We start from the raw sequence: 26,614 nt of genomic DNA, 5'->3' as shown, positions 1-26,614 counted from the left end.
ATCTGGGTATGATTAACGCCCTGTAATCAAAGCTAGATTATAACAACAAACTAATTCTCTATATGAGGATATGTCTAGCACTGCTGATATAGTGTCACTGAAACTGTAACATTTTGGAAGGAAAGGATTTTTGGTAAATTAGCGATTACAATGACAACACTTAATATGCGTCTCAGATAGCCAGCAGTACTGCTGCGAGTGACTTTTAGTTCACAGTTAAAAACAAGCGTGTTTCCGTGGTTACGCCTCACTGTTCACTAGTCTTTCGATATGTGTCCTGTGTACCGGCAACAGACGAATGTAAGGCTCTGACACAGCTCCGGTTTCGCGTGATCCATCTTACAACTGGCTGCTAAACACAAATGTTGTGTTTAATGCGATACACCAACCAAGAATGGTTTCAAATACTCAGCTCCTCATTTTGCTAACAAAATGTTCCATACGAATGTAGTGCGTTCACTAAAAGTGACCTCAACTTCAATTCTTTCGAGTGTGACAAGTGAGACAAATGCATGCTGCATATGGTAAGTACCGAACCCACCACCAGTCTCACAAGGGTTATTCACGTAAACTGCGTATTTTTAACTTGTGTTTGCAGATCTCTCGCTGGGGAAGATGGCGGAGCCATGTGATTTTGAGACAGCAATCGCTCAGACAGGTTAGTGCTGTCGAAAATATTTTTTCTACCGTGACTAGTTATTTTTACTAAACAAATTGTGTCTTTAGTGAATGAAGCGAATGGTAGGTAAAGTAGCTACCTGGGACCTAAATGCGTCGATCGTGCAGTAATTTTCGTACCGAATACACTTTCTGTGAATTAATGTGCATCGTAGAGCCTCTCTCTTACTGTACTTGCCAAAGGTAAGAACTGGAAGTGACAAGTAATGGTTTAAAATCATTCTACACATACATGGATACTCTGCAAATCACATTTAAGTGCTTGGCAGAGGGCTCATCGAACCACCATCACAATTCTCTGTTATTCCAATCTCGTACAGCGCGAGGAGAAAACGAACACCAATATATTTCCGTACGAGGACTGATTTCCATTATTTTATCGTGGTGGTAGTTTCTCCCTATGTAGATCGGGGTCAACAAAACATTTTCGCATTCGGCGTAGATAGTTGGTGATTGGAATTTCGTGAGAAGACTCCGTCGCAACAAAAAACGCCCTCTGTTTTAGTGATGTCCATCCCTAATCCTGTATGATTTCAGTGACACTCTCTCCCCTATTTGGTGAAAATACAAAACGTGCTGCCCTTCTTTGAACTTTTTCGATGTACTCCGTCAATCCTATCTGATAAGGATCACACACTGCGCAGCAGTATTCTAAAAGAGGACGGACAAGCGTAGTATGGGCAGTCTCATTAGTAGATCTGTTACATTTTGTAAGTGTCCTGTCAAATAAAAGCAGTCTTCGGTTAGCCTTCTCCAAAGCATTATCTATGTGTTCCTTCCAATTTAAATTGTTCGTAATTGTAATACCTAGGTATTTATTTGATTTTACGACTTTTAGATTTGACTGATTTATCGTGTAACCGAAGTTTAACGAGTTCCTTTTAGCACTCACGTGGATGACCTCACACTTTTCGTTATTTAGGGGCAACTGCCAATTTCCGCACCAATCAGACATCTTTTCTAAATCGTTTTGCAATGTGTTTGAGCTTCTGATGACTTTATTAGTCGATAAGCGACAGCATCGTCCGCAAACAACCTAAGACGGCTGCTCAAATTGTCTCCCAAATCGTTTATATACATAAGGAACAGCAAAGGGCCTATAACACTACCTTGGGGAACGCCAGAAATCACTTCTGGTTTACTCAATGACTTTCCGTCAATTACTACGAACTGTGACCTCTCTGACAGGAAATCACTACTCCAGTCACATAACTGAGACGATATTCCATAAGAACGCAATTTCATTACAAGCCGCTTGTATGTTACAGTGTCAAAAGCCTTCCGCAAAACCAGAAATACGGAACGTGTTTTTCAAGTGAAATATATCTTGGCGTAGCAATATTTTAGATTATTCTGTTCTTAGTTATACTGAAAATTGTTGGCGATCTGATTTCAGGGTTTTCGGCCTGTAAACCACAAAGATAAATCGCCAGGATAAACAAATTAGGTGATAAAAAGGAACATTAACCAGGAGATTTCATCGGGGCCTCTAATATGCACATTCCACTGTCTTAGGCCAGCAATAAACGTTCGTGTCATTTCATGTTGTCAATATCAGGCATTTCAGATATCTTTAATTTAAAAAGCTGAACATTTTATCCTTTTATATAATCGCCGTTGTGTCCTACCTTAAGCGTTTCAGTTCCAAACCTTTAAACACTACAACTTCGTCTTCTACTGGTCCATCTTCGCAAGCATATTAGCAGCTAGCTTCGTAAAAATCTTTGAGGTAGCTATGGACTGGCTATTCATAAAAAGTAATTGAGGCTGCAGTCGCCTCAACCTGACTCTGTAGCCACGCCCGCAAAAATAGTGGTTACAGTGTAATGTTAGACTCAGTTTCTACAAATTAGGGTCAAGTTTTCCATTGGTATTTGCCCGAGAAAGCAAGTGAAACGTGGACGATAAATAGTTTGGACAAGAAGAGAATAGAAGCCTAGAGATACTGGAAGGTCTCAGATAGATTATATAATGGTAAGACAGAGACTCAGGAACCAGGTTTTAAATTGTAAGACATTTCCAGGGGCAGATGTGGACTCAGACCACAATCTATTGGTTATGAACTGTAGATTAAAACTGAAGAAACTGTAAAAAGGTGGGAATTTGAGAAGATGGGACCTGGATAAACTAAAAGAACCAGAGGTTGTAGAGAGCTTCTGGGAAAGCATTAGGGAACGATTGACAAGAATGGGGGAAAGAAATACAGTAGAAGAAGAATGGCTACCTTTGAGAGACAGTGAAGGTAGCAGAGGACGAAGAAGGTAAAAAGACGAGGGCAGTAGAAATCCTTGGGTAACAGAAGAGATATTGATCTTAATTAGAGGAAAGGAGAAAACATACAAGTGCAGTAAATGAAGCAGACCAAAAGGAATACAAACGTCTCAAAAATGAGATCGACAGTAACCGTAAAATGGCTAAGCAGGGATGGCTAGAGGACAAATGTAAGGATTTAGAGGGGTATATCACTAGGGGTAAGATAGATACTGCCTACAGGAGAATTAAAGAGGCCTTTGGAGAAAAGAGAAGCACTTGCATGAATATCAAGAGCTCATATGGTAACACAGTTCTAAGCAAAGAAGGGAAAGCAGAAAGGTGGAAGAAGTATATAGAGGGTCTATACAAGGGCGATGTTCTTGAGGACAATATTATAGAAATGGAAGAGAATGAAGATGAAATAGGAAATATGATACTGCGTGAATAGTTTGACAGAGCACTGAAAGACCTAAATCGAAACAAGGCCCCGGGAGTAGACAACATTCCATTAGATCTACTGATAGCTTTGGGAGAGCCAGGCCTAACAAAACTCTACCAAATAGTGAGCAAGATGTATGAGACAGGCGAAATACCCTCAGACTTCAAGTAGAATATAATAATTCCAATCCGTAAGAAAGCAGGTGGTGACATGTGAAAATTACCGAACTATCAGTTTAATAGGCCACGGCTGCAAAACACTGACGCGAATTCTTTACAGACGAATGGAGAAACTGGTAGAAGCCGACCTCGGGGAAAATCAGTTTGGATTCCGTAGAAATGTTGAAACACATGAGGCAATACTGACCCTAAGACTTATTTTAGAAAATAGATTAAGGAATGGCAAACCTACGTTTCTATCATTTGTAGACTTAGAGAAAGCTTTTGACAATGTTGACTGAAATACTCTCTTTCAAATTCTGAAGGTGGCAGGCGTAAACTACAGGGAGCGAAATGCTATTTACAATTTGTACAGAAACCAGATGGCAGTTATAAGAGTCGAGGGGCATGAAGGGGAAGCAGTGGTTGGGAAGGGAGTGAGACACGGTTGTAGCCTATCCCCGATGTTATTCAATCTGTATATTGAGCAAGCAGTAAAGAAAAATTCGGAGTAGGAATTAAATCCATGGAGAAGAAACAAAAACTTTGAGGTTCGTCGATGACATTGTATTTCTGTCAGAGACATCAAAGGACCTGGAAGAGCAGCTGAACGGAATGGACAGTGTCTTGAAAGGAGGATATAAGATGAACATCAACAAAAGCAAAACGACTATAATGGAATGTAGTGGAATTAAATCGGGTGATGCTGCGGGAATTAGATTAGAAAATGAGACGCTTAAAGTAGTAAATGAGTTTTACTATTTGGGGAGCAAAATAAGTGATGATGGTGGAAGTAGAGAGGATATAAAATGTAGACTGGCAATGGCAAGGAAAGAGTTTCTGAAAAAGAGAAATTTGTTAACATCGAGCATAGATTTAAGTGTAAGGAAGTCGTTTCTGAAAGTATTTGTATGGAGGGTAGCCATGTGTGGAAGTGAAACGTGGACGATAAATAGTTTGGACAAGAAGAGAATAGAAGCTTTCGAAATGTGGTGCTACAGAAGAATGCTGAAGATTGGATGGGTAGATCACATAACTAATAAGGAGGTATTGAATAGAATTGGAGAGAAGAGAATTTTGTGGCACAACTTGACTAGAAGAAGGGATTGGTTGGTAGGTCATATTCTGAGGCATCAAGGGATCACCAATTTAGTATTGGAGGGCAACGTGGAGGGTAAAAATCGTAGAGGGAGACCAAGAGATGAATATACTAAACAGATTCAGAAGGATGTAGGTTGCAGTAGGTACTGGGAGATGAAGAAGCTTGCACAGGATAGCGTAGCATGGAGAGCTGCATCAAACCAGTCTGTGGACTGAAGACCACAACAACTTGTTTACAAGTAACTCTATTCCCAAGATATAGCAGACGTTATCCACACATACCTCTGAATGAACCTGGAGAATTATACCATTGTATGACTCATGGTTCGGGTGATACGACGTTCATACATCGGAGTTTGATTTTTAAAAAGTTGCAGTTGGGGTCTACTGGGCAACATAGACTAAATCTTATAGATTGTCAAAATGCCTGTCTTTAAAAAATTAAAGTAAAAAATAAAAATTACTGTCAGAAAATATCAGCTTCCTTTCATTCCATCACGCTCCTTTTTAAGAAATTAAGGGAGTATCAGTGTAGGCAGCATATAGGAAGTAGGTTTTATTGCACCAGAACTATCACATTCCCTGACGAAGGCTACTGGCAGTAGCGCCTGAAGCTGATTCGAAATCCGCAAGAATTTTATGGAGTAAGAGTCTAGCCGCGATAAATTATGAATATAGATATGGGCTGTGACAGAAGTGATCTAGTCCCCAATATTGCAGTAGAGCCTTATTTAACCATAAGGTATCCGTTCCAAGTTTCCTAGCAACTCGCCCAAGATTTAATCTATTTTATAATTCTGTTCTGTCACGACATGTTTCAGTTTAGAAAATATGACTGGTGAAGACATTGGAGCAAGTTTAGACAGAAACTGTTGCAATTTTGCTTCTGATCGCAGTATGCCTCACAATGTCTCTCTAAGCTAAAGTATAGCTGTGATAAAACCGTAGGTATTCGATTACATACACTGTCAGCCCAACAGGTTTCGCAGTTACATTAATAAAAAACAGAGAGGCGTTATACAAACATGTGTGTTAATGTGTACACACACACACACACACACATATATATATATATATATATATATATATATATATATATATATATATATATATATATATACACTCCTGGAAATGGAAAAAAGAACACATTGACTTGCTCCGGACACTGCGAGAGGGCTGTACAAGCAATGATCACACGCACGGCACAGCGGACACACCAGGAACCGCGGTGTTGGCCGTCGAATGGCGCTAGCTGCGCAGCATTTGTGCACCGCCGCCGTCAGTGTCAGCCAGTTTGCCGTGGCATACGGAGCTCCATCGCAGTCTTTAACACTGGTAGCATGCCGCGACAGCGTGGACGTGAACCGTATGTGCAGTTGACGGACTTTGAGCGAGGGCGTATAGTGGGCATGCGGGAGGCCGGGTGGACGTACCGCCGAATTGCTCAACACGTGGGGCGTGAGGTCTCCACAGTACATCGATGTTGTCGCCAGTGGTCGGCGGAAGGTGCACGTGTCCGTCGACCTGGGACCGGACCACAGCGACGCACGGATGCACGCCAAGACCGTAGGATCCTACGCAGTGCCGTAAGGGACCGCACCGCCACTTCCCAGCAAATTAGGGACACTGTTGCTCCTGGGGTATCGGCGAGGACCATTCGCAACCGTCTCTATGAAGCTGGGCTACGGTCCCGCACACCGTTAGGCCGTCTTCCGCTCACGCCCCAACATCGTGCAGCCCGCCTCCAGTGGTGTCGCGACAGGCGTGAATGGAGGGACGAATGGAGACGTGTCGTCTTCAGCGATGAGAGTCGCTTCTGCCTTGGTGCCAATGATGGTCGTATGCGCGTTTGGCGCCGTGAAGGTGAGCGCCACAATCAGGACTGCATACGACCGAGGCACACAGGGCCAACACCCGGCATCATGGTGTGGGGAGCGATCTCCTACACTGGCCGTACACCACTGGTGATCGTCGAGGGGACACTGAATAGTGCACGGTACATCCAAACCGTCATCGAACCCATCGTTCTACCATTCCTAGACCGGCAAGGGAACTTGCTGTTCCAACAGGACAATGCACGTCCGCATGTATCCCGTGCCACCCAACGCGCTCTAGAAGGTGTAAGTCAACTACCCTGGCCAGCAAGATCTCCGGATCTGCCCCCCATTGAGCATGTTTGGGACTGGATGAAGCGTCGTCTCACGCGGTCTGCACGTCCGGCACGAACGCTGGTCCAACTGAGGCGCCAGGTGGAAATGGCATGGCAAGCCGTTCCACAGGACTACATCCAGCATCTCTACGATCGTCTCCATGGGAGAATAGCAGCCTGCATTGCTGCGAAAGGTGGATATACACTGTACTAGTGCCGACGTTGTGCATGCTCTGTTGCCTGTGTCTATGTGCCTGTGGTTCTGTCAGTGTGATCATGTGATGTATCTGACCCCAGGAATGTGTCAATAAAGTTTCCCCTTCCTGGGACAATGAATTCACGGTGTTCTTATTTCAATTTCCAGGAGTGTATATATATATATATATATATATATATATATATATCACCCCGCACTCCCGCCTCCATACTTTGATATTGTGAATGTTAAGCCTTGAAGCCTTGGCTAATATACTGAATTTCAGATGTTGTGCACTTGCCCTACAAAAATTATTGAAGATATCATGGAATCTGAAAATCACAAAAATTTTGAAATGGAAAAGACCCACCTGCTTTTATAAAAACTGGATATTTTTGTAATCAAAAAAATTTGGGGCACAAAACTACGTAACCGAATTTTGTAAATAAGCACCAATTAAAAACGGAACATACGAGAAGACTAAAATTTTGTTTCTGAATAACTTTCTATATAGGTTTTTGGAAAAAGTAAAATCTTGACAGAAAATTCCAGATTCTATATCCACGTGTTCATACCCATCCTCAGATTAAGAATATTTTATCAAATCATTATTTTTACGTAGATCGATTACATTATCAACCGCAGTAAAATAAATAAAAATGCATGGTGAATAAGGGAACCGTCAACATGGTTAATAGTCATAGGGCCTACCTGAGTTATTCACATAACTAGATCGAAAAAGAGAAAATAAACAGTGCACTACTGTTAGGAACTGTTCAAGAACAAGTCGATAGTTCCTACTCGCTCTGATACGTGCTTGATTTCTCGGGCTAGTGTTACTTCAGTGCATTGCCTGCGCAGGAGACTGCTGCAGTACATACCGACCCTCAGCTTCTGTGTAAGGCACAACAGTGCTAAAGTAAACAAAAGCTGACCTGAATTGTTCTATTTTAGGTTTTGGTTGGTTCAACATTATGTTAATGGCGGCGGCTTTCCTATCGGCCATGGTGTGCGTGTTTGACACAACTGCTATGGCATACGTCATCCCGCTGTCGCAGTGCGATCTCAAGCTTTCCAACATTGACAAGGGAGCCCTCAACGCCATCGGTTATGCTGGTAACTGCACAAGCGTGAATACTATCTTACTTCTCATTTAAGAATAACGCACTCAGCTGATCACTACAGCAATTTTACAGCAAGTTACTAGTTATCCAATTCACGTAGGAAATCGTATTTCCGTATAGTAGTGTGAGTGTGTGTGTGAGTGTGAGTGTGTGTGTGTGTGTGTGTGTGTGTGTGTGTGTGTGTGTGTGTGTGTGTGCGTGTTACTGTTCCTAAGAATGAACGGAAGTAAAAGATATGGTACCAGAAAGTAAAAATGGAGGAATTTTGACCTTAAAAATATTTCAATGTTTGGTAAATATTTGATTGGCTACTTGCTCGTTTTTCGTAACACTGTCACTATACACGGTAAAGTACAGTACAAAATGTAGATAATAGTGGTGACTCTCCCTTCATTTGGTGTAAAAAAATAAGATAGCGCCGTTCGAGCGGCGCATTTCACGCAAATAATCAAAGTGTGTTTCCGTTTCCGTCTTAAAATCTGTAAGCCACGTCTATTCAAATATCAAATGAAAGTCATTAAGGTGTCTACGAAATGCGAATGTTAATGGCGGCGGCTTTCATAACGGCCACGGTCGATGATGGTCGAAGTAGAAAGGATACAAAATGTAGACTGGCAATGGCAAGGAAAGCGTTTCTGAAGAAGAGAAATTTGTTAACATCGAGTATAGATTTAAGTGTCAGGAAGTCGTTTCTGAAAGTATTTGTATGGAGTGTAGCCATGTATGGAAGTGAAACGTGGACGGTAAATAGTGTGGACAAGAAGAGAATAGAAACTTTCGAAATGTGGTGCTACAGAAGAATGCTGAAGATTAGATGGGTGGATCACATAACTAATGAGGAGGTATTGAATAGAATTGGAGAGAAGAGAATTTTGTGGCACAACTTGACTAGAAGAAGGGATTGGTTGGTAGGTCATATTCTGAGGCATCAAGGGATCACCAGTTTAGTATTGGAGGGCAACGTGGAGGGTAAAAATCGTAGAGGGAGACCAAGAGATGAATACACTAAACAGATTCAGAAGGATGTAGGTTGCAGTAAGTACTGGGACATGAAGAAGCTTGCACAGCATAGAGTAGCACGGAGAGCTACATCAAACCAGTCTCAGGACTGAAGACCACAACAACAACAACAACAACGAAATGCGAATACGAGATCCTCACTCTGTAGGTGTTCTACTTTTTTGAGGAGCATTGTCTGCTCTACATGTACTCAATATCAAGCTTAAGGTCGTCAGGTGACTCCGGTACAGCGCTGGTTATGTTTTCCGCAAAAACTAAACCTAAGTATTAGAAGAATTACTCTGTTTTTACCATTTTATTTATATGTTACTTCAATTTTGAATTACTGTTTCCGCTAAGGATGCAAAGAGTAAGTCATAGCAGGAGTAAATCTTAGTTTCCATTGCAAAGTACCAAAAGATCTTATTGTCGTTATCATACTAGTAGGATGCATTCGTCTCGTTTGTGTTCTTCTTCGAGTCATAGCCTAAAATAAGTATAGTTTCCGTGTAAATACCAGAAGTCGTAGTTATTGAAAATAAAGAAACTGAAGATTAGGAACTTATTTCAAATTATGTGGTAACGATGGTAAATGAACACGAAATTAGTTTCGTTTATTCTCAGACAAAAGTAAGCGAAAAAGACGACGGCAGTACACAAAGTTATCTACAGTCTGTGTTGCCCCCGAAGGCTTTGATACTACAAAATTTAGTTTTTCGCTGCTAACAACATCAGTGATATAAAAGTTGTGGCAGTGTAGCTGTCGGGTATGCGTGTGTGACTGCAAATTAACTGCAACATTTCTACCACAGCATCTGATCGGTACGCGGGGTAGAAGTTGGTAGCAGTACGAGAGACATGGGAAAACATTTATTGTGTGTGTATGTTCACTTACTTTTACCTCTCTTACCCCCTAGGTACACACGCGATTTTTTTTGTGTACACCTATGGCAAAATACCTTACAAATTACATAAATGTCATTTGTCTCCCTATACAACTAATATTAAAATTCGGTACTTCAATTTTCAGTGTTCCCGTAAGCCTATTTAATATTATGATGATCCACTATGACTTTTAAATTTCGTAGTGCGTATCGTGACCTCAGCAACAGCTTCTAACAACCCTATCACAACAAAGGTCAAAAATTAATTGGGGTCTAGTGTAGCAGGGGATACAACCCGTCGGCTTTGAACAATGACGTCACAAGTCACCATAGAGCGTGTATTACAAAGATGAAAGAGCTGAGGAGAATGTTGAGAAACAAAGGAATGCGAGAGAGATAAACTTTATTTCACATATGTAAGGGCCAGTAGTATTTTCATGTCAACGATATCGCGTCTTTGTATCTTAGTATTTCTCCGCAAAATACAATGGAAAGAAATGAATGAAATTACTAGCAAATAATACATCACGTTACATGTATGTCAGTTGTATCTCGAAAGTCTTTCGAACTGTATTGCTTAAGTGCAGTACGGGACACAAGTTCAGCGTAGTCGATTTCTTAGTTTCAACTAGCATTTCTGTCCTGTTGTTCACTTGAACTATGTATCCCCTGCTTCACTAAACCGCAAATGAAACCCGATACAAATTAAAAGCTCATTCGAAGTGTGTTGCTTAAGTACAGTCCGGAATACGAGTTTGTCGTAAGGCGATTTCTTCGTTTTCACTAGCATCACTGTCCTGTTCTTCACCTGAACGATGTATCCTCGGCTTCAGTAAACCCTAAGTGGAACACGGGATACAAATTGTAGATGTGCTGTTTATTTCGTCTCCGCTATTACTAACATAAAGTAGGATGAGTTTATTCTATCTCGTGAGATTTTTTTTTAAAAAAGCCAAAAAACACTTATCAGCTACTGAAGCATCTGTATCTTAGGATCAGTTTATTCTATCTCGTGAGATTTTTTTTTTAAAAGCCAAAAAATACTTATCAGCTACTGAAGCATCTGTATCTTCTAATGGGTGCGGGAGTTCCGACTCCTGGGGAGGTGGGTGGGTGTGAGTCGGAACTCCCGCACCCATTAGAAGATACAGATGCTTCAGTAGCTGATAAGTATTTTTTGGCTTTAAAAAAAAATCTCACGAGATAGAATAAACTGATCCTAAGATACAGATGCTTCAGTAGCTGATAAGTGTTTTTTGGCTTTTTAAAAAAAAAATCTCACGAGATAGAATAAACTGATCCTACTTACGAATAGGTGGAAATACACATACGTTACATTTGCAACCTGTTTCATTTTATACACTCCTGGAAATGGAAAAAAGAACACATTGACACTGGTGTGTCAGACCCACCATACTTGCTCCGGACACTGCGAGAGGGCTGTACAAGCAATGATCACACGCACGGCACAGCTGACACACCAGGAACCGCGGTGTTGGCCGTGGAATGGCGCTAGCTGCGCAGCATTTGTGCACCGCCGCCGTCAGTGTCAGCCAGTTTGCCGTGGCATACGGAGCTCCATCGCAGTCTTTAACACTGGTAGCATGCCGCGACAGCGTGGACGTGAACCGTATGTGCAGTTGACGGACTTTGAGCGAGGGCGTATAGTGGGCATGCGGGAGGCCGGGTGGACGTACCGCCAAATTACTCAACACGTGGGGCGTGGGGTCTCCACAGTACATCGATGTTGTCGCCAGTGGTCGGCGGAAGGTGCACGTGCTCGTCGACCTGGGACCGGACCGCAGCGACGCACGGATGCACGCCAAGACCGTAGGATCCTACGCAGTGCCGTAGGGGACCGCATCGCCACTTCCCAGCAAATTAGGGACACTGTTGCTCCTGGGGTATCGGCGAGGACCATTCGCAACCGTCTCCATGAAGCTGGGCTACGGTCCCGCACACCGTTAGGCCGTCTTCCGCTCACGCCCCAACATCGTGCAGCCCGCCTCCAGTGGTGTCGCGACAGGCGTGAATGGAGGGCCGAATGGAGACGTGTCGTCTTCAGCGATGAGAGTCGCTTCTGCCTTGGTGCCAATGATGGTCGTATGCGTGTTTGGCGGCGTGCAGGTGAGCGCCACAATCAGGACTGCATACGACCGAGGCACACAGGGCCAACACCCGGCATCATGGTGTGGGGACCGATCTCCTACACTGGCCGTACACCACTGGTGATCGTGGAGGGGACACTGAATAGTGCACGGTACATCCAAACCGTCATCGAACCCATCGTTCTACCATTCCTAGACCGGCAAGGGAACTTGCTGTTCCAACAGGACAATGCACGTCCGCATGTATCCCGTGCCACCCAACGTGCTCTAGAAGGTGTAAGTCAACTACCCTGGCCAGCAAGATCTCCGGATCTGTCCCCCATTGAGCATGTTTGGGACTGGATGAAGCGTCGTCTCACGCGGTCTGCACGTCCAGCACCAACGCTGGTCCAACTGAGGCGCCAGGTGGAAATGGCATGGCAAGCCGTTCCACAGGACTACATCCAGCATCTCTACGATCGTCTCCATGGGAGAATAGCAGCCTGCATTGCTGCGAAAGGTGGATATACACTGTACTAGTGCCGACATTGTGCATGCTCTGTTGCCTGTGTCTATGTGCCTGTGGTTCTGTCAGTGTGATCATGTGATGTATCTGACCCCAGGAATGTGTCAATAAAGTTTCCCCTTCCTGTGACAATGAATTCACGGTGTTCTTATTTCAATTTACAGGAGTGTATGTTTTGATTGTTTATTTAACCTTTGTGTTTCACTTGTCTTTTGCTGTTATGTTTTAGTTTAGTTTTTTTATTGATTGCTTAATAAAGTAGGATCAGTTTATTCTATCTCGTGAGATTTTTTTTTTTAAAAGCCAAAAAACACTTATCAGCTACTGAAGCATCTGTATCTTAGGATCAGTTTATTTTATTTCGTGAGATTTTTTTTAAAAGCCAAAAAACACTTATCAGCTACTGAAGCATCTGTATCTAACATCAAGCGATCGCTTTTAGATTCACATTCAATTATTTTAATGATAGCGCTTATTAGAACACAGAACTGTTTTATTATCTATGCCTCGAAGTGAAGACATTACTATCTATGACTGAGGAATGACGTCATTGTTCAAAGCCGACGGGTTGTATCACCACCACCTAAAGAGAAGGCCGCGGCGCGCTTTTATGACTTCACGCAAAGTGGGCCAGGGTTGGATTGGCGCTGCGCTTAAAGAATCGAGACGCACGGCCTGCAAATCTTTGTCAAACGGTTTTACAGAACCTATTCCGTAAAAAATAATTAATTTCTGAAATACTTTTAGCTTTATATGGCAGCTTCATGATGAAGTGCCAATCATTTCGATAATGGTCATAACTATTGTGGTATTTCACAGATGAGTATCAAATTTGAGAACGTTGCCATCAAAAATAGGGGTCGCTATGAATTTGTGTTTGATGCATATTACACATTCTACTGCTGAGTATGAAATACAGATGAGGTTTTGAAATTTTCGTAAAACTTTGGATCAATATCTGCTTCCAATCTCGAAAAAATTGAGCATCTGCAGCAACTTCACTTCCGATCGCAACGCGCGGGAATGAAATATTCATAACGCCTGTCATATCTCGTAAACCGCTGGAGATAACGAAACGAGATCTTGGCAAATGATACCACGCAAAGAGGAGAGTACTTTGCCGAATGGTTAAAATAAGTAACTTTATCAATCGCGATATAGCAGAAACTATAGTTTATAATTCTTTTTTACCGGTAATGTAATTGCATAAGACTTATGAATAGCCAGTGAAAACGTACGAGTGCGGGATGTAAATAATATTGCGATATACATGATAAAACAAGGTACATTTGTGAAAAATGCACTGTGATAAAGTACATTCTTTCTGGACCAGACAACTATTATTTACACTCACTTGAAAAATTCTGCACTAATACAGTGTATAATATTAAATTCCTCTGCCTTTAGCATCCTAAATAAATATTGTGTAGCTGTTTATAGAGCTCCCTCAGCAAATCTGAGTACATTCCCCAAGCAAACAATCACTTTTAACTCACCTCACAAAAACAATTACGCGTTGTTATTGTAATGTAAATTTTCTTTCCTGTAAAAATATGGCAGATTTTGAGCATAAGTCAACAGTGAAAATCAACAAACCTTCAGCAGACATTTGCAACAGTTGGAATGAGACAATGTGTCAAGCTAAAAACGTCAATAATAAATTTAACCTATTTCTAGATTAATTTGTTCCATTGTTTGACACTTCGAAAAATAAAACAGATATGCTTCATACAGAGAGATCGCTTTTTAAACATGAAAACAGCAGTTTCAACATTCGTTAGCACTCATGCTAACTAATGCGAGAGTGAAAAACAACACCCACTCACAAATAGAGAATAAAACGTATCGGTAATGCTTAACAAAATACGAACTGCAGAGAAATTTAAACACGAATAAAAAGTAACACGAGCCACAAAAATTATATTTCGTTTTCAAAATCAAAATAAAGCCACTTGATAACGAATACTAGGCCTATTTACGCCGAACTTTTGCTCACAATTTTAGTCAAATGTATCCAAAATGCAAGATATTCCACCAGAAAAAAATAATAATTGTACTAGGTATATAGTTTTTACATACCTTCGTGTGCTCAGTGGGTTGGAAATTGGCCCGATGAATCGCTGAAAGACATTTCCAACGCAGATTCGCATCTTTCGGAAAGGAAAACAACATTACTTTCGGTCGAGTTCCGTAATTCCCACGACACCTTGGCACACAACACTTGTAAACCATGTTCACAGTAGCTTCACTACACGTAAACACTGTAATCGCTAGTTTTAAGCACGAATATAGCACTCGATCCAACAAACGTGTAGATAAACAAACGCTTCGAAACACAACATGGTGGCCCGCTTGAAGTGACGTCACGGCCTGCTATGAATTTCGCGCCGCGGCCTTGTCTCTAGGTGGTGGTGGTTGTATCCCCTGCTTCACTAGACCCCATTCTTTAGCTATTTTTTGTAAAATTTGTGTAGTGTTTCTAGTGTGTTCTACCTTGTGTTCTTCATTTTGAAGATGTATGTTGAACGTTGACTGACTGTTTTCACATGCTCTCATATGTTCCTTGAATTTAATGCTGGTGTTTCTTCTTGTTTGTCCGATGTAATATAACTTACAATTTTCACATGAAATTTTGTAGAACCCTGTGTTCGGAAATTCTGGGAATTTCGCGTTTCCTGATCGAATTCGTATTTTCGTGTTTTCGTGGTCATGCAAAAGACTAAGTTTATATTTGTCTTACTTAAAATTTCGTTCATTTTATTCGTTATCTGGCGTAGATAATTTGTTGGTGCATATGTTATCTTCGTTTTGGTTGTAGGTTCTCTTTTCTGTGTTATATCCTTATATCTGGGTTGTATTTTAGGTTTTGTTTGTTGATTATACATTCTGGACGCTATATGTGGGTGGAAAATATTTTTTCTGTGCTATGTATTGTGGTATTGTGATTTCTTTTTGTATTACATGTTGCTCTAGGTACAAATTAACAATTCCGTTGACTACTGATTGAAGAATTGTTATTAATGATGATGCCTGTAGTGGTTTATTTTCTATATAGTTCGAAAATATGAATGTTGTATATTTCACGTGGTTTATAGAGATGTTGGTCTCAGTTTCTTTGGTAAAGTTTATTTTTGGTTATAAGTTGTTAATTTTTGGGAGTATTTCTCGGATTTCAGCATTGTCACGATTTATTAGCAAGAGGGTGTCGTCTACATATCTGTAGTAATATGCAATTTTCCAGTTAATTGTCTGTTGAAACTTAGAAATATTTCTTCTAATGTATTTACAAATATGTCTGCAATCACACTGCTATGCAGTTGCCCACTGCAACCCCGACCTCCTGTGTATAGATTTTTGTTAAATTCAAAACAATTTGTAGCTGTGCAGAGCAGATCTGTGAATTTGTGGACTGCTGTGATAGACATTCTTCTATTTTGAAGAATGTTTTTTATAATATCTATTGTTTCTGCAACTGGGGAATTGGTGTATAGAAACTGCAGGAAACTGACAGAACAAACATGCACTAACTGTTTCGCTGATCACAGTCTTCCACATACAGGGTCAACATGGAAATAAATTAATTTTTCAGTTGACATTAAATCATACAAAATGTTCTCGCAATTAACTAGAAACACACAACAGAGAGGTACACAGCTCATTATTAGCCAGACGGAAGCATGTGTAATACCACCATGTTTAGTTTTTTGGGCGGGGGGGGGGGGGGGTTTGGACTCAATGATGTCAATACTGGGTAAAATTATAACGTCGAGTTGCATTAATTAAACTTCAGATCTTTACCAATAGCCGCTTCATGCAAAAGGTTCAGCGGTAACCACATGATTAGTACCAAAAAGATAAAAAAAGTACCCCGTCTTCAGGCCACGAGTGGCCTACCGGGACCATCCAACCGCCGTGTCATCCTCAGAGGAGAATGCGGATAGGCGGGGCGTGGGGTCAGCACACCGCTTTCCCGGTTGTAAGATGGTATTCTTGACCGAAGCCGCTACTATTCGGTCGAGTAGCTCCTTAATTGGCACCACGAGGCTGAGTGCACCCCGAAAAATGGAAACAGCACATGGCGGCCGGGATGGTCACCCATCCAAGTGCCGACCACGCCCGACAGCGCTTAACTGAGGTGATCTCACGGGAAAAGGTGTATCCACTGCGGCAAGGCCGTTGCCACCAAACCGATAAGTGAACGCAAATGGCGGGAACGTAGGGTCGTACGTCACTTACAAAGAAAGGATGCTAAAACTGACAAAATTCTTAATCGAAACGGGGACAGTTTCAATAGTATTCATTGAAGCGAACTCTTAACTGCAAAACTGAAGCAATTGATTTTTGCTTCACAAACCTACCATACGGCAAATAGTGGGTGCATATTGGTGGACACTACTTACAATCAAATTACAGAAAAATCGGTGAAACCACATGTGGCCAAATCCCACATACAAAGATATACCCTTGATTTTGAACAAAGTAAATCAAAATGGTACCATACGAAAAAAAGTACATGATTTTACACCTTTTCCAACACTTCGTAACCGCTCTGAAAACGTAATTACACTGACGTGACAGAAGTCATGGCATATCGATATTCACACATACAGATGACGGTAGTGTAGCGCACACAAGGTATAGGTGGGCAGTGCATTGTTGGAGCTGTCATTTCTGCTTAGGAGAGTTATGTAAAAAGGTGGCCGCACAACGGGTTTTAACAGTCGTTGAACGCGGAATGGTGGCTGGAGCAAGACGCATCAGACTTTCCATTACGGAAACAGTTAGGGAATTCAGTATTCCGAGATCCACAGTGTCAAGACTGTGCCGAAAATACCTAATTTCAGACATTACTTCTCACGGGACAACACAGAGGCAAACGGCTTTCACTTAACGACCGAGAGCAGCGGCGTTTGTCAGTGCTATCAGACAAGCAACACTGCGTGAAATAACCGCAGAAGTGAACGTGGGATGTATCCATTAGGATAGTGCGGATAAGTCTGGCATTAATGGGCTATGGCAGCAGACGATCGACATGAGTGCCTTTGCTAACAGCACGACGACGCCTTCAGTGCCTCTTCTGGGCTCGTGACCATGGTAAGAACTGAGGGTAGGGTTCGAGTGAGGCGAAGACACTATGAACACATGGATCCAAGCTATCAACAAGGCACTGTGCAAGCTGGTGCTGATTCCATAATGGTGTAGGCTTTGTTTACATGGAACAGACTGCGTCCTCTGGATGTTCGACTGCTTGGAGGCCATTTGCAGTCATTCATGGCCGTCAGGTCCCCAAACAACGATGGAGTTTTTATCGAAGACAATGCGCCATAACAACAATCCACAGTTGGTCGCGACTGGTTTGAAGAATGTTCCGAACAATTCGAGCGAATGATTTGGCCACCCAGATCACCCGACATAGGTCCATCGAACATATATGGGGCATATCAAGATGTCAGATTGTGTACAAAATCCTGCACCGGCAACAGTTTCGCAATTATGAATATTGATAAAGGCAGCATGGCTCCATATTTTTGCAGAGGACTTCCAACGACTTGTGAAGTCCATGCCACGTCGGGTTAATGCTCTACGCTGGGAAAAAGGAGGTATGACACGATATCAGTAGGTATACCATGACTTTTGACACCTCAAAGAAGAGCGTACACTTGTGATTCACACTCTACCTGGATGGTCACGACTGAGTCCCCCTCACTTTTTAAACCACCAAAATAATAATAATTAATACACTTCTCTAGGTTTTTGTGATTACGTTAATGTTGAAAGTCAGATAATCAGCGTTTTCAATTACGAACCAGCACATTCCAATGCCCTCTTTTGTACAACAACATTACAAGCCATGATGTGATGTCCCACACATCTAAAGCCAGTCGAATAACTGCGATGTGGCAGAACCGGAGCGACAACGATTCCTTGTTCAAACTCAGTATAGGGTGCAGGCTGTGAGCACCATGACATCTCTTAACCTGGTAACGCCGCTTACCTTTGGTGCTAACTTCCCGTTGTAGAATTTACCAACAATGGTTAAGTTAGTGCAACGTCATTTTACTCCCACTATCTATAGATAGCCCTTCACTCTCCTTCTTATGCATTCAAACGCACAGGAATGGAAATGGAGGTAAGGAAAAGAAGTGTGACATTTAAAGTAAACACAGATGGCTCCACTTTTCTGTTCAGAAAACATTAATTCCTATACCATTCTACAACACCAAATTAGGATCGTGTGAACATAGTAAATGGAACTGAATTAACAGTTCCGCTTCAATATAAAGAAACTGGATGCAGACAGAGTATAAATTATACGTTAGTTCGTACAATGTACTTGCTCAAAGTAAAATAAAACATATTTCTTTAACATAATAAAATTTCGTAGCTATTAATAATTACTAAAATTATAAATGGTACATTACCGTGTATGGTGTTAGGTATTTCCACAACTTGCAATAGTCGGCTGCTACACGTTGGTCACGTTGCTCGTAGAAGAAATTTTGTGGTAAGTTGGGACCAAATTGCTGAGGTCATCGGTCTCTAAGCTTACACATTACTTAATCTAAGTTAAACTAACTTACGCTATGGACAACAGACACACCCATGCCAGAGGGGGAGGACTCGAACCCCTGAGGGGGGAGGGGGAGGGGGGGGGGAGCCGCGCGGGCCGTTACAAGGTGCCCCAGACCGCTCGGCTACCACGCGCGGCACATAGATGCAAGAAATCGACATAATTTGTATAACATCGCTCACCTGTTGAACACAGATAGGGGGCAGTCAGTCTCACAAGACGCCACTCAACACCCTGCAAGGTGATGCGCGTGCCGCTGCCACTACAGGGTGGTCCAATCGTGACCGTTCCAAATACACTCCTGGAAATGGAAAAAAGAACACATTGACACCGGTGTGTCAGACCCACCATACTTGCTCCGGACACTGCGAGAGGGCTGTACAAGCAATGATCACACGCACGGCACAGCGGACACACCAGGAACCGCGGTGTTGGCCGTCGAATGGCGCTAGCTGCGCAGCATTTGTGCACCGCCGCCGTCAGTGTCAGCCAGTTTGCCGTGGCATACGGAGCTCCATCGCAGTCTTTAACACTGGTAGCATGCCGCGACAGCGTGGACGTGAACCGTTTGTGCAGCTGACGGACTTCGAGCGAGGGCGTATAGTGGGCATGCGGGAGGCCGGGTGGACGTACCGCCGAATTGCTCAACACGTGGGGCGTGAGGTCTCCACAGTACATCGATGTTGTCGCCAGTGGTCGGCGTAAGGTGCACGTGCCCGTCGACCTGGGACCGGACCGCAGCGACGCACGGATGCACGCCAAGACCGTAGGATCCTACGCAGTGCCGTAGGGGACCGCACCGCCACTTCCCAGCAAATTAGGGACACTGTTGCTCCTGGGGTATCGGCGAGGACCATTCGCAACCGTCTCCATGAAGCTGGGCTACGGTCCCGCACACCGTTAGGCCGTCTTCCGCTCACGCCCCAACATCGTGCAGCCCGCCTTCAGTGGTGTCGCGACAGGCGTGAATGGAGGGACGAATGGAGACGTGTCGTCTTCAGCGATGAGAGTCGCTTCTGCCTTGGTGCCAATGATGGTCGTATGCGTGTTTGGCGCCGTGCAGGTGAGCGCCACAATCAGGACTGCATACGACCGAGGCACACAGGGCCAACATCCGGCATCATGGTGTGGGGAGCGATCTCCTACACTGGCCGTACACCACTGGTGATCGTCGAGGGGACACTGAATAGTGCACGGTACATCCAAACCGTCATCGAACCCATCGTTCTACCATTCCTAGACCGGCAAGGGAACTTGCTGTTCCAACAGGACAATGCACGTCCGCATGTATCCCGTGCCACCCAACGTGCTCTAGAAGGTGTAAGTCAACTACCCTGGCCAGCAAGAACTCCGGATCTGTCCCCCATTGAGCATGTTTGGGACTGGATGAAGCGTCGTCTCACGCGGTCTGCACGTCCAGCACGAACGCTGGTCCAACTGAGGCGCCACGTGGAAATGGCATGGCAAGCCGTTCCACAGGACTACATCCAGCATCTCTACGATCGTCTCCATGGGAGAATAGCAGCCTGCATTGCTGCGAAAGGTGGATATACACTGTACTAGTGCCGACATTGTGCATGCTCTGTTGCCTGTGTCTATGTGCCTGTGGTTCTGTCAGTGTGATCATATGATGTATCTGACCCCAGGAATGTGTGAATAAAGTTTCCCCTTCCTGGGACAATGAATTCACGGTGTTCTTATTTCAATTTCCAGGAGTGTATCTCACTAAATAGGCATCAAACGAAAAAACTACAAAGAACGAAACTCGTCTAGCTTGAAGGGGGATACCAGATGGCTCTATGGCTGGCCCGCTAGATGGCGCTGCCATAGGTCAAACGAATATCAACTGCGTTTTTTTTTTTAAATAGGAACCCCCATTATTTATTACATATTCGTGTAGTACGTAAAGAAATATGAATGTTTTAGTTGGACCACTTTTCTGACTTTGTAATAGATGGCGATGTAATAGTCACAAACATATAAGTACGTTGTATCACGTCCGCCAGTGCGGACGGTATTTGCTTCGTGATACAGTACCCGTGTTAAAATGGACCGTTTACCAATTGCGGAAAAGGTCGATATCGTGTTGCTGTATGGCTATTGTGATCACAATGCCCAACGGGCGTTGCTATGTACGCTGCTCGGTATCCTGGATGACATCATCCAAGTGTCCAGACCGTTCGCCGGATAGTTAGGTTATTTAAGGAAACGGGAGTTGTTCAGCCCCATGTGAAACATCAACCACGACCTGCAACAAATGATTATGCCCAAATAAGTGTTTTAGCTGCTGTCGCGGCTAATCCGCACATCAGTAGCAGACAAATTGCGCGAGAATCGGGAATCTCAAAAACGTCGGTGTTGAGAATGCTACGTCAACATCGATTGCACCAGTACCATATTTCTGTGCACCAGTAATTGCATGGCGACGACTTTGAACGTCTTGTACAGTTCTGCCACTGGGCACAAGAGAAACTACGGAACGATGACAGATTTTTTGCACGCGTTCTATTTAGCGACGAAGCGTCATTCACCAAGAGCGGTAACGTAAACCGGCATAATATGCACTATTGGGCAACGGAAAATTAACGATGGCTGCGACAAGTGGAACATCAGCGACCTTGGCCGGCTATTGTATGGTGCGGCATTATGGGAGGAAGGATAATTGGCCCCAGTTTTATCGATGGCAATCTAAATGGTGCAATGTATACTGATTTCCTACGTAATGTTCTACCGACGTTACTACAAGATGCTTCACTGCATGACAGAATGGCGATGTACTTCCAACATGATGGATGTCCGGCACATAGCTCGTGTGCGGTTGAAGCGGCATTGAATATCATATGCCGGCCGAAGCGGCCGTGCGGTTCTAGGCGCTGCAGTCTGGAACCGCGAGACCGCTACGGTCGCAGGTTCGAATACTGCCTCGGGCATGGATGTGTGTGCTGTCCTTAGGTTAGTTACGTTTAACTAGTTCTAAGTTCTAGGGGACTAATGACCTCCGAAGTTGAGTCCCATAGTGCTCAGAGCCATTTGAACCATTTGAATAGCATATTTCACGACAGGTGGATTGGTCGTCGAAGCACCATTCCATGGCCCGACGTTCACCGGATCTGACGTCCCCGGATTTCTTTCTGTTGGGAAAGTTGAAGTACATTTGCTATCGTGATCCACTGACAACCCCTGACAACATGTGTCAGCGCATTATATAACACTCTCGTCTGCTACTGCTGTACCATAACCCTAAAGTAGTAGGCAGGTCGTGAAATCTTGTTAAAGCAATTATGGTATAAAGCAACAGAGCAGTGTTACCCTCTGAAAGGAATTTTGTTATGTTGACCGTGTTGTACCTAACGGAGGTGGCTTATCGGAAATGAAAGTCAGAATTACGTAAATATTTCAACAGTAACAAACAAAATTTTGCCTCTCTGCACTGTTTAACGGATAAAGAAAACGGTCGCCAGCCTAACTAGGCAAGAGAATGATTAACATTCTCGTTCAAGAAAATAGTTATTAGTAACTTTAACGGATAAACACAACCTATACTTTGTCACACGCAAGTGCAATGAACTCTGCGACATACATATGTATACGGTAAGATTGAAACTAACAGTTAGAGCAGCACAAACTGTTTGCAAAATTATAACAGATATCGAAACACACTATTACTTTCAGGGCTTTTTCAAACTGTATGGTCTTTATAACATTACTATTAACATTCACTGCAGGATCATAAATTGGACATACGTAAAGTCTCCCTCAGTTAAGTACTTTATTATTTAAAATGAAAGTTAATTGTAATCCACTAACAGGTTGCTTCTCACTATCTTTTGAATAAAGAAATTATGGTTTTCATAAATAGTGGTCTTCCCGTTACTTGTTACCTAGCATTAGCATAGTAGACAAACTGTGGATCCTGTTATACTATTAATATGCACTTCCAATACACAAGAGAGACAAACACTTAGCAATCATGAACATATAATTTTCTACTATTGCAGTTTTCCACTTTACTACAGTGAAACACATTGTTGACAAAATTGCAAGAAACTGACTCACCTTTTAGAATTTACTACAGACAGCAATGTGATCATTTACCAAGCAAACCTTTATAAGCCTCAGTTTTAAGAGCTTTCAATTTTGAAGTTGGCAACAATACTTTTACAAGCAGTTTTAATAGGAAAATTCTTTTCAGTAAGCATCATTTACTTTAACTCACTCTCTTGCCACATTAACTTTAACTTTCCTTTTACTATGTTCAAGAAGCATTAATTAGCAGAACACTGGTCTTTAATGTTCTTTCAGTAGGGACACTCGGTAATTACTTTAGTTCAAACGGAGAGGAAACTGAGAGGTGTTATGATAAGGGAAAAATTAAGATAGGTACATAAATTCAGTTATAAGTCACCTTCTATTTGTGCACACTAAATCGCCCAATAAGTTGATCCTTCACTGTACATTATTATAGTACTCCTTTACAGTGATTGCGCAATGTGGTGGCAACTGCATGTTGGTAGGCGGATTTGCAGACAGAATTGCTGGACTCTGGCCCTTCTTGGTGCCGATGACGAATACCAATTACAGAATCGTTTCAGCTGTTTATCCATCCATCCGAGGCATTAGAAAGTAGCAGAAAAAGCCTCTCTCGGAACCAGCACAATATGCAACATTTACGTGGCAGTGCACAGTTTGGTAGCTCGTCCCTGACTGAGTTTTGTTCCACCTTTTCTACCTAGGCCAACCACAATTTGCGCGCCCTACACAGTTCCGTTTCCGTGGGGAACCACTACACCTTTTACATACTAAAGAACTAAGAACCCTAAGTGAGGATCAGCAGTTTACATAACAGCAACCAAACACATTAAATAAAACAGAACATTTGCACATATTGACATTTCTACAAAAAATTATTCACACAGAAATTACAATTATATACAGTAAGTTTTGTTCCCTCCAAATAGGATAAAGAATTTAAATGACAGATATACTACATTGCATAGAATCAAGCCACGACATCAAAATTTTAAACAAAGAAAAGAGTATACAATTTTGTATTATCGATTCAATCAAACAACATTTACAGAAGCTCAACGATGGAACATTAAATAAAACAAAAGCAAAATAAATCAGTAGAGAATTAGAGCTATGGTGTTACAAGCTCGCGTGCGGTTGAAGCGTTATTGAATAGCATATTTCATGACAGGTGGATTGGTCGTCGAAGCACCATACAATGGCCCGACGTTCACCGGATCTGACGTCCCCGGATTTCTTTCTGTTGGGAAAGTTGAAGTACATTTGCTATCGTGATCCACTGACAACCCGTGACAACATGTGTCAGCGCATTATCAATGCATGTGCGAACATTACGGAAGGCGAACTACTCGCTGTTGAGAGGAATGTCGTTACACGTATTGCTAAATGTATTGAGGTTGACGGACATCATTTTGAGCATTTATTGCATTAATGTGGTATTTACAGGTAATCACGCTGTACAGCATGCCTTCTCAGAAATGTATCACATTGTAACAACCGAAATAAAATATTCAAACGTACCTACGTTCTGTATTTTAGTTTAAGTAACCTACCTGTTACCAACTGTTCGTCTAAGATTGTGAGCCATAAGTTTGTGACTATTACAGCGCCATCTATCACAAAGCGAAAAAAAGTGGTCCAACTTAAACATTCATATTTCTTTACGTACTTCACGAATATGTAATAAAAAAATTGGGGTTCCTATTTAAAAAACGCGGTTGATATCCGTTTGATCTATGGCAGTGCCATCTAGCGGGCCAATCATAGCGCCATCTGGTTTCCCCCTTCAAGCTTGACAAGTTTCGTTCTTTGTAGTTTTTTCTTTTGATGCTTATTTCGTGAGATATTTGGCCCGGTCACGATCAATGGTCCAACGTTCATATAGAATATCTTAGCCGTCGCAACAAAAACTAGTGAACTTCCTATTGAAGAGGACTCTCAGTCATTCTCAGTGACGAAACCTAGCCTCATCATTTATTTGTTTTATCGAAAATCGTGTTTGCGTGGCGCTTGTATGGTGTCATGCAGAGGTTAATGAACGGCTCTGGCGCCCAATGGATGTTTCACAGGTTGCTTCAGTCATAGAATAGCAATATCAACGCTCTGAGGATTGCGTAACGCAAATGTGGCCAACACTGAGAAGAAATAATCACCTAACGTTGGTATGACAGTTTATTTCATACTGCCGAAGACCCAAAATTTGATATTACACTGTGTGCTCTGATTTTATACTTTCGTTAGTAATAGCAGCGGTGCATAATTGTTGTCGCCACAAATGCAAACGAAATATGTTAAAGGAGGAAAGACCATAATGGTCTTACTGCAATCATCATATCAGTAAATCACAGGGTGAATTTAAGTGACAATATGGCTAAAAGTTTGAGACAACCGGTAGATAAATTCAGTAGTGTGAAAGTGTACTGCCTATCGAATTATTAAACTAATCTTTCCATCAGTTTTCATCTGCAGTTTGGTTTATACCTGTTGTATGCTAGGGTATTGGAAAACTATTTCCTGGCACCGTTGTTGTGGCCTGTGTTCAGAGGTCCCCTTGCGATCAGGATGTCGAGTGTAGAGTGAGGATGAGTGGTCCAATGCATGTCCAGAGGTGTCAGCGATGTCTATAACAATATTTCCTGATCGAGCAGATTTTACAAAGGTGTAACTGTCTTCAGAGCTGGAGTCGGTAGCCGAGAGGAAGTGCACAGGGCCCGAAGAAGTGCTGATGCCATGTGAGCGAGTCGTGACGTCGCTGCCGTAGGTCAGTGACACGGCCACGGGCAGTGTCGTCGTCAGAGGCGGGTCGAGGAAGGAGTCGCCTGCTCAGACGTTTTGCAGTGACCCAGTGCGCTTACCACTTCAGAGCTCTCGACGACAGTGCATCGTGCGTTCAGTGGAGGCTACCGACTATGATTTAGGTTGCCAGTTGTAATGAAGACTATGCCCTGGTCACCCACCACGGACCGACCAGGACTGCAGCAGATATTCACGAATCAGCCAATAGGGTGCGTAGATTGGCCTCGCCTGGCTGGTGTGAATATGGCAGCTTCCAGATCATCTGCGATGACCCAGTAGAGGACGAGGGCAGACTGTTTATCAGTCTTCTCATCTGTGAGGAACTAAGTAGGCACCGGCAGCAGCTGCAGCTGACCACGGCTGTGGTGTTCTTCAGGTTCGCTGCCTGTCAGTGTTGAAGTCAGCAAGCCTGTAGCAAGCCGGCCATCATCAGTCAGCGTGTTGTGATTTCACTGAAACACAATACTGTCATTCGCCTTGGTTCTCATCACGCACATGGAGAGGCAGCACGACAGAATGTGTTCTTGAACTCCGAGAGTCTTTCTACACTCCTGGAAATGGAAAAAAGAACACATTGACACCGGTGTGTCAGACCCACCATACTTGCTCCGGACACTGCGAGAG

The 26,614-nt window shown here is 42.9% G+C and overlaps 1 protein-coding gene across 1 annotated transcript in view; it reads left to right on the top strand.

Annotated features, from left to right (window-relative positions):
• The first annotated feature begins 508 nt into the window (after positions 1-508).
• The window catches only part of LOC126188746 (uncharacterized), a 156,196-nt gene continuing 130,090 nt past the window's right edge, over positions 509-26,614 (top strand). The window contains exons 1-3 of the mRNA XM_049930355.1: positions 509-524; positions 599-658; positions 7,929-8,090. Of these exons, the coding sequence (XP_049786312.1) occupies positions 509-524; positions 599-658; positions 7,929-8,090 (238 nt within the window). The remainder of the gene's footprint in view (positions 525-598; positions 659-7,928; positions 8,091-26,614) is intronic.

This window comes from Schistocerca cancellata, chromosome 5, assembly GCF_023864275.1.
Source record: "Schistocerca cancellata isolate TAMUIC-IGC-003103 chromosome 5, iqSchCanc2.1, whole genome shotgun sequence".
In the NCBI taxonomy this organism is placed as follows: domain Eukaryota; kingdom Metazoa; phylum Arthropoda; class Insecta; order Orthoptera; family Acrididae; genus Schistocerca; species Schistocerca cancellata.
Note: the sequence above shows the minus strand (reverse complement) of the source record. Positions and strands in the feature narration are given on the sequence as shown.